The sequence below is a fragment of the Cherax quadricarinatus genome, chromosome 9 (genome assembly GCF_038502225.1).
Source record: "Cherax quadricarinatus isolate ZL_2023a chromosome 9, ASM3850222v1, whole genome shotgun sequence".
NCBI classification, from domain to species: domain Eukaryota; kingdom Metazoa; phylum Arthropoda; class Malacostraca; order Decapoda; family Parastacidae; genus Cherax; species Cherax quadricarinatus.
In genome coordinates, this window is record NC_091300.1 from 7,778,909 (window position 1) to 7,788,485 (window position 9,577).

Consider the following 9,577-nt stretch of genomic DNA (forward strand, 5'->3'; position numbering starts at 1 on the left):
AACCTGGAATAACCCCCAAAAAAGTCAGAGTGACTTATTTCCATTGGGGTCCTTTTAATACTTTATTATTACACTAGAAAGGAGATAATATCTTATTATTATACTATAAAGGAGATATACTGGAAATAAGGTAAAGTAAGTTATTTATATTTACATGTGTGTTAGCTAAAAAAATAAAAATATAATTCTCCTCCCTTTCTGTGACTCCATTCATTAGGCACCTTTTGGCACCAGTTGGCATCTTTTGGCACCTTTTGGCACCTTTTGGCACCATGTGATGAACAGATCGATAGCATATACAGTAGACGACGCGCTGTTGCAAGTGTATGTGATTTACCATGGGTAAATAAGACTATAATTAATTCGGATTACGAACCAGGAGTGAATGGGCAAAAGGGAGGAAGTGAGGGAGTGGAGAGGGGAGAGAGCGAGGGATGGACGAAGTAAAGAGGAGGGAGGGTGGGAGAGAGTTGAGGGTAGGGAGGGAGTGGAGGGCCTCGGAATTGGAGGGTGGTCACCCAGGGAACCAGTTTCTCACACAGGGTCATTGACCTGCCGTCCTTCACCTTAACCCGGATCATCGCATACCCTATTCTTGTAACAATCTTCACAATGTTACTACTACCACTACCAATGATGATTATGATGATAATAATGATCATCATCATCATAATAATAATAATAATAATAATAATAATAAGTGAGAGTGTTAGAGTGTTCAGCAGAAGTTTGTGGTTACAGGAAAGTGGGTGCAGGAGGGAAGAGGAGCGATTGGTGGAATGATGATGTAAAGAGAGTAGTAAGGGAGAAAAAGTTAGCATATGAGAAGTTTTTACAAAGTAGAAGTGATGCAAGGAGGGAAGAGTATATGGAGAAAAAGAGAGAAGTTAAGAGAGTGGTGAAGCAATGTAAAAAGAGAGCAAATGAGAGAGTGGGTGAGATGTTATCAACAAATTTTGTTGAAAATAAGAAAAAGTTTTGGAATGAGATTAACAAGTTAAGAAAGCCTAGAGAACAAATGGATTTGTCAGTTAAAAATAGGAGAGGAGAGTTATTAAATGGAGAGTTAGAGGTATTGGGAAGATGGAGGGAATATTTTGAGGAATTGTTAAATGTTGATGAAGATAGGGAAGCTGTGATTTCGTGTATAGGGCAAGGAGGAATAACATCTTGTAGGAGTGAGGAAGAGCCAGTTGTGAGTGTGGGGGAAGTTCGTGAGGCAGTAGGTAAAATGAAAGGGGGTAAGGCAGCCGGGATTGATGGGATAAAGATAGAAATGTTAAAAGCAGGTGGGGATATAGTTTTGGAGTGGTTGGTGCAATTATTTAATAAATGTATGGAAGAGGGTAAGGTACCTAGGGATTGGCAGAGAGCATGCATAGTTCCTTTGTATAAAGGCAAAGGGGACAAAAGAGAGTGCAAAAATTATAGGGGGATAAGTCTGTTGAGTGTACCTGGTAAAGTGTATGGTAGAGTTATAATTGAAAGAATTAAGAGTAAGACGGAGAATAGGATAGCAGATGAACAAGGAGGCTTTAGGAAAGGTAGGGGGTGTGTGGACCAGGTGTTTACAGTGAAACATATAAGTGAACAGTATTTAGATAAGGCTAAAGAGGTCTTTGTGGCATTTATGGATTTGGAAAAGGCGTATGACAGGGTGGATAGGGGGGCAATGTGGCAGATGTTGCAAGTGTATGGTGTAGGAGGTAGGTTACTGAAAGCAGTGAAGAGTTTTTACGAGGATAGTGAGGCTCAAGTTAGAGTATGTAGGAAAGAGGGAAATTATTTCCCAGTAAAAGTAGGCCTTAGACAAGGATGTGTGATGTCACCGTGGTTGTTTAATATATTTATAGATGGGGTTGTAAGAGAAGTAAATGCGAGGGTCTTGGCAAGAGGCGTGGAGTTAAAAGATAAAGAATCACACACAAAGTGGGAGTTGTCACAGCTGCTCTTTGCTGATGACACTGTGCTCTTGGGAGATTCTGAAGAGAAGTTGCAGAGATTGGTGGATGAATTTGGTAGGGTGTGCAAAAGAAGAAAATTAAAGGTGAATACAGGAAAGAGTAAGGTTATGAGGATAACAAAAAGATTAGGTGATGAAAGATTGAATATCAGATTGGAGGGAGAGAGTATGGAGGAGGTGAACGTATTCAGATATTTGGGAGTGGACGTGTCAGCGGATGGGTCTATGAAAGATGAGGTGAATCATAGAATTGATGAGGGAAAAAGAGTGAGTGGTGCACTTAGGAGTCTGTGGAGACAAAGAACTTTGTCCTTGGAGGCAAAGAGGGGAATGTATGAGAGTATAGTTTTACCAACGCTCTTATATGGGTGTGAAGCGTGGGTGATGAATGTTGCAGCGAGGAGAAGGCTGGAGGCAGTGGAGATGTCGTGTCTGAGGGCAATGTGTGGTGTGAATATAATGCAGAGAATTCGTAGTTTGGAAGTTAGGAGGAGGTGCGGGATTACCAAAACTGTTGTCCAGAGGGCTGAGGAAGGGTTGTTGAGGTGGTTCGGACATGTAGAGAGAATGGAGCGAAACAGAATGACTTCAAGAGTGTATCAGTCTGTAGTGGAAGGAAGGCGGGGTAGGGGTCGGCCTAGGAAGGGTTGGAGGGAGGGGGTAAAGGAGGTTTTGTGTGCGAGGGGCTTGGACTTCCAGCAGGCATGCGTGAGCGTGTTTGATAGGAGTCAATGGAGACAAATGGTTTTTAATACTTGACGTGCTGTTGGAGTGTGAGCAAAGTAACATTTATGAAGGGATTCAGGGAAACCGGCAGGCCGGACTTGAGTCCTGGAGATGGGAAGTACAGTGCCTGCACTCTGAAGGAGGGGTGTTAATGTTGCAGTTTAAAAACTGTAGTGTAAAGCACCCTTCTGGCAAGACAGTGATGGAGTGAATGATGGTGAAAGTTTTTCTTTTTCGGGCCACCCTGCCTTGGTGGGAATCGGCCAGTGTGATAATAATAATAAAAAAAAATAATAATAATAATAATAATAATAATAATGTGAGGACGTACTTATATGAGAGATCATCTAATATTCAGTGGTGTTAAGAAAGGTTTTATTTCTTTCACGAACGTGTTACTGGGTGACTTTGACCTTCCACTGTGTAAGGTCGCCACTAAGTCATGGTTCCTCCCACAGGTGCCGCTAGTGGTGGGTGGCGCTACTGGTGTGTTTGTGGTGCTGGGGTGGGGGTGGGGGTGGGGGTGGGGGAGGCGGGAGGGAGATAGCGTTAGGGTACTGGGGGGGGAGTGGAGGGGGTGTAATAGCAGGATTTTTTTTGTCATATATTTTGCATATAATATGAAATGTGCAGCACTGTGTCCCTTATGGGTTTAACGCTTAGTTACAACAACAACAACAACAACAATAATAATAATAATAATAATAATAATAATAATAATAATAATAATAATAATAATCGTAAATATACTGAGACATACACTGTAGCTGTAAGTACACTGCTGCTCTTAAGACATAATCTTCAAGATATGTATACAATAAGTAAGCTATTTATCTAAAGAAAAATATTTTAGTTATACTTAAGACAATAATTTATATAGGGCCTGATTCTCAGAATGTGTATATGTCTGTCGTTGCTTCTCTGACCACTTTTCATCCAGATTCAACAAGTTATTGTGTGGCTGTATCGTAATTAGTGTAGACGATAACTGTTTCAAGTTTGGTCAACGAATCTACGATCACTGGCCTATGCTGCAGTCTAACTTGATCAACTTGTATGAAGGAACACGAAAGCAGCAGTCTGAGAATGATTTTAAGGAGGAGGAGGAAGAGGGAGTGGCAGCAGCATCCACAGAAGAAGAAGAAGAAGAAGACATCACTGGCAACAAGACCGTCGTAGTTCCCCGAGGTCCTCTGTGAGGAGCGTCGTCAGTGTGAATTGCTGCAGCTGGAGTCTGGAACCCAACTCTCGCTTTTGTCCCAGTGACAAATGAGCTCTGATTCTGTTAGAACAAAGTGCTGCTGATAGTGTCTTTCCCATATATGAATTTGTTTACTTTCCCGAGGTCGCTGATGGCACTGTTTTGACTTCACTAATAGGGAGGCTTCAGTTATTGTGTTCCACTAGTAGGGAGGCTTCAATTACTGTGTTCCACTAATAGGGAAGCTTCAGTTATTTTGTTTCACTAATAGGGAGGTTCCAGTTATTGTGTTCCACTAATAGGCTTCAGCTATTGTGTTCCACTAATAGGGAGGCTTCAGTTATTGTGTTCCACTAATAGGGAGGCTTCAGATATTATGTTCCACTAATAGAGAGACTTCAGTTATTGTGTTCCACTAATAGACTTCAGTTATTGTGTTCCACTAATAGACTTCAGTCATTGTGTTCCACTAATAGACTTCAGTCATTGTGTTCCACTAATAGGGAAGCTTCAGTCATTGTGTTCCACTAATAGGGAAGCTTAAGTTATTGTGTTCCACTAATAGGGAAGCTTCAGTTATTGTGTTCCACTAATAGGGAGGCTTCAGTTATTGTGTTCCACTAATAGGGAAGCTTCAGTTATTGTGTTCCACTAATAGGGAAGCTTCAGTTATTGTGCTCCACTAATAGGGAGGCTTCAGTTATTGTGTTCCACTAATATGGAGGCTTCAGTTATTGTGTTCAACTAATAGACTTCAGTTATTGTGTTCCACTAATAGGGAAGCTTCAATTGTGTTCCACTAATAGACTTCAGTTATTGTGTTCCACTAATAGGGAGGCTTCAATTATTGTGTTCCACTAATAGGGAGGCTTCAGTTATTGTGTTCCACTAATAGGGAGGCTTCAGCTATTGTATTCCACTAATAGGGAGGCTTCAGTTATTGTGTTCCACTAATAGACTTCAGTTATTGTATTCCACTAATAGGGAGGCTTCAGTTATTATGTTCCACTAATAGGGAAGCTTCAGCTATTGTATTCCACTAATAGGGAGGCTTCAGTTATTATGTTCCACTAATAGGGAAGCTTCAGCTATTGTATTCCACTAATAGGGAGGCTTCAGTTATTGTGTTCCACTAATAGACTTCAGTTATTGTATTCCACTAATAGGGAGGCTTCAGTTATTGTGTTCCACTAATAGGGAGGCTTCAGCTATTGTGTTCCACTAATAGACTTCAGTTATTGTATTCCACTAATAGGGAGGCTTCAGTTATTGTGTTCCACTAATAGGGAGGCTTCAGCTATTGTATTCCACTAATAGGGAGGCTTCAGTTATTGTGTTCCACTAATAGGGAAGCTTCAGCTATTGTATTCCACTAATAGGGAGGCTTCAGTTATTGTGTTCCACTAATAGGGAAGCTTCAGCTATTGTGTTCCACTAGTAGGGAGGCTTCAGTTATTATGTTCCACTAATAGAGAGGCTTCAGTTATTGTGTTCCACTAACAAAAAGACTTCAGTTATTGCGTTCCACTAACAAAAAGACTTCAGTTATTGTGTTCCACTAATAGGGAGGCTTCAGTTATTGCGTTCCACTAACAAAGAGACTTCAGTTATTGTGTTTCACTAATAGGGAGGCTTCAGTTATTGTGTTCCACTAACAAAGAGACTTCAGTTATTGTGTTCCACTAACAAAGAGACTTCAGTTATTGTGTTCCACTAACAAAGAGACTTCAGTTATTGTGTTCATTGTAAGTTCTAAGGCAGACTGGAACCTTACCATAATTACAGATCCTCAAATTTCCAGTTTTCAGTAGCATTATACGCTAGTTTAAAAACGTGGGATGTTCTTGAGATCACCAGCGGGAGATCTCTGTTTTCTCGAAGCCCTGAAAACAAAATAAACTTGATGGCTAATGCAGGTTTTTACTGTCAGTTATCGAGTCACAGTATTATGAGTCCCAGTCATGTGAAGTGGAATAAAAATAAATTCAAGTCTTCGTGTCTTGTGCTTCCTGAAAAAATCCCTTAAATAACGTTCAACATGATTTCCCGTAACGTTTAACCTGGCTTAAGCATCAATTTCTCTTTGGCGGATATGATAGAAAGAAGAATACGATACTGTGAATGTCTTAGGAAAATTACCTAAAATTTCGTGGGAAAAAATATGTAAATGAAAACACAAGATGGAGTAATCATGTAGCAAAATTCAAGCGATGGATAGACAGGTTTTCCACGTCACTCCTCGACGGGGCAGTCACTGCAGCCGCAACAGATTCACTGAGGCGTGTACTGGCACCATAGCTTAATTAAATTACACCATAACTGCAAGCCAGCACCACCGGTAAAGCTTCGTGGACAGATAAAGCTCTTGCACCTTCATGGGATCAATGCACTGCACGTACACGTACACGCACACACGCACACACACACACACACACACACACACACACACACACACACACACACACACACACACACACACACACACACACACACACACACACACACACATTCCCTGTGTGTGTGTACTCACAATTAAGTAAGTAAGTAAGTAAGTTTATTCAGGTATACACAAATACAGTTACATAGAATTATCATACATAGCAGCATATGTGTAGAGAACCTGGGATAACCCAAAAAAGTCAGACACAGTGACTTATTTCCATTGGGGTCCTTTTACCTTATTATTATAATATAAAGGTTATAATATTTTCTTATTATTCTATAATGAAGATAACATCTTATTATCATACTAAAAAGACTATCTACTACACGAGGGTCATTACTAGGAATAAGGTAAAAATTACACGTATGTTAGCTAAAAAATAGAACATACGTGTAATTTTTACCTTATTCCTAGGTGAGTACACACTCACACACAGGGAATGTGTCACCACCACATTCTGTACTGACGTAGGAACAACAGTGACGACAGAACTAAGAGCCACAATACAAATGAAAATGAAAATGGAATTTCGGGATAAAAACCAAAGGTGACACTTACAGTAATGTTTGTAAGGCGAGACTGGTAAGTTGCACAACCTTGCGTGGGCAACACTGCAGGTATATAAGAGCGGGTACCCAAGGGGGCACAGCCTCAGCCATGAACTTGACCCCAGCCACCAACATGCATCCCTCAGTAAGTAGTGTTGCTGTTCTGTTTTTAATATACTACTAATAATATCGATTTATATCTGGTCATCATGGCCTTATATTGCAATTGTTACCAAACAGTGTTGTTGCCGTATATGGATTTTGTGACCAGTAGCGCTGTTACTGCAGCTTCATGTTTTTTGTAGGCTAGTGGTGGTAGTATTGTTGTGTTATTACTGGACTGGTTCAGTTATTTGATGTATGGTGACAGTATATCGAGGTTATTACTATCATATACCATGTTATGGTGCACTATGTTTCTTGGGAGAGTGGCAAGAATGAGAGAGAAAAAGAGAGGTGTATATATATATATATATATATATATATATATATATATATATATTATATATATATATATATATATATATATATATATATATATATGTATGTATGTATATATAATGTGTGTGTGTACTCACCTAGTTCTGGTTGCGGGGGTCGATTCACAGCTCCTGGCCCCGCCTGTTCACCTGTGTGTGTGTGTGGAGATCATCTTACGTGAAGAAAACATTGCCAAACGACGTTAAAACTCCTCACATTGATGTGTTAATTAAGGCAAGAAGGTGAGAGGTTTTCTCTCTTGATCTCTGCACGTTCGTTCGTCCATGGATCAAATTTGATTACCCCCTCCCCCGACTCCTCCCCCCCCTCCCCATGTATCCCAGGCACTGTTTGACCCCTACCGGTTTAGAACTACCCCTTAAGCATAACACTCATACTATTACTGCATGTATGCGTGTCACACTCGGGCAGACAGCCTCCCAGCTGACATTCGCAGGTTCACTGTGATCACAAAGAACCTCAATGGAAATAAGTCACTGACTTTTTTTTTGGATTATCCTAGGTTCTCTACACATATGCTGCTATGTATGATAATTTATGTAACTGTATTTGTGTATACCTGAATAAACTTACACAAACACGTTAGGTTCCCGAGGGTCAGTGACTGGTGGCGCTGACGGTAGCGGCGTGTGGAGGGGAAGTGGGGGTTGGAGGAGTGGTGGGTGAGGGAGGGAAGATTGGGTGCTGTGTATTAGGAAGCAGCGAGTTTAGCAAGTGGGATGGGGATGAACACTGGAGGGGATTTGGGCAGTTCGGAGGGATAAGGGGATTTAATGACTGGGAAGAGATTTTGGATTTTAGGGGACGCATTGAGTGAGCAGAGGGGTGGGGGAGGTGGATGGGGAGAAGGAGGGACATTTAGTAAGTGTCCCTGCCAGTGTGTTGTTGTCCCCCCACACCCCCACCCACACCCATACCAAATCCGCACACTCACACCTACACCCATATCCACCACAACACCTTCCAACACGCATTACAACACCCTCACACACCCACAACACCCTCCCACACTCACAACAACACCCACCACACTCTCCCACACCTATACCCACACCCACAATAACACCCACCACAACACCCTCCCACACCCACAACAACACCCACCACAACACTCTCTCACACCTATACCCACAATAACACCCACCACAACACCCTCCCACACCCACAACAACACCCACCACAACACCCTCCCACACCCAAAACTACACCCACCACAACAACCTCCTACACTTACAGCAACACCCATCACAACACCCTCCCACACCCACAATAACACGCACCACAACACTCCCACACCTATACCTACACTCACAACAACACCCTCCCATACCCACAACAACACCCACCACAATACTCTCTCACCCCTATACCCACACCCACAACACCATCCACCACAAAACACTCCCATACCCACAACAACACCCACCACAACACCCTCCCACACCCACAGCAACACCTACCACAACACTCTCCCACACCTATACCTACACTCACAACAACACCCACCACAACACCCTTCCACACCCACAATACCCACCACAATACCCACCACAACACCCACACCCACAACACCCACACTCACAACACCCACCACAACACCCTCCCACACCCACCACAACACCTACCACAACACCCTCCCACACCCACAGCACCCACCACAACACCCACAACAACGCCCACCACAACACTCCCACACCTATACCTACACCCACAACAACACCCACCACAACACCCTCCCACACCCACAACACCCACCAGAACACTCTCCCACACCCACAACAACACCCACCAGAACACTCTCCCACACCCACAACAGCACCCACCAGAACACCCTCCCACACCCACAACAACACCCACCAGAACTCTGGTGGCCTGGTGGTTAACGCTCTCGCTTCACACGGTGAGGGCCTGGGTTCGATTCCCAGCCAGAGTAGAAACATTGGACGTGTTTCTTTTCACCTGTTGTCTATGTTCCCCATAAGTAAAATGGGTACCTGGGTGTTAGTCGACTGGTGTGGGTCGCATCCTGGGACACTGACCTAAGGAGGCCTGGTCACAGACCGGGCCGCGGGGGCGTTGACCCCCGGAACTCTCTCCAGATAAACTCCAGAACACCCTCCCTCTCCCACACCCGCAACAACACCCACCACAACACCCACCACAACACCCTCCCACACCCACAACAACACCCACCA

General features: G+C 42.9%; 1 protein-coding gene across 1 annotated transcript in view; it reads left to right on the forward strand.

The window, feature by feature from the left end:
- Positions 1-6,880: 6,880 nt before the first annotated feature.
- Positions 6,881-9,577, forward strand: part of LOC128686175 (uncharacterized) — a 17,325-nt gene continuing 14,628 nt past the window's right edge. Inside the window, exon 1 of the mRNA XM_053772956.2 lies at positions 6,881-7,026. Within this exon, the coding sequence (XP_053628931.2) occupies positions 6,991-7,026 (36 nt within the window). The 5' untranslated portion in view covers positions 6,881-6,990. The remainder of the gene's footprint in view (positions 7,027-9,577) is intronic.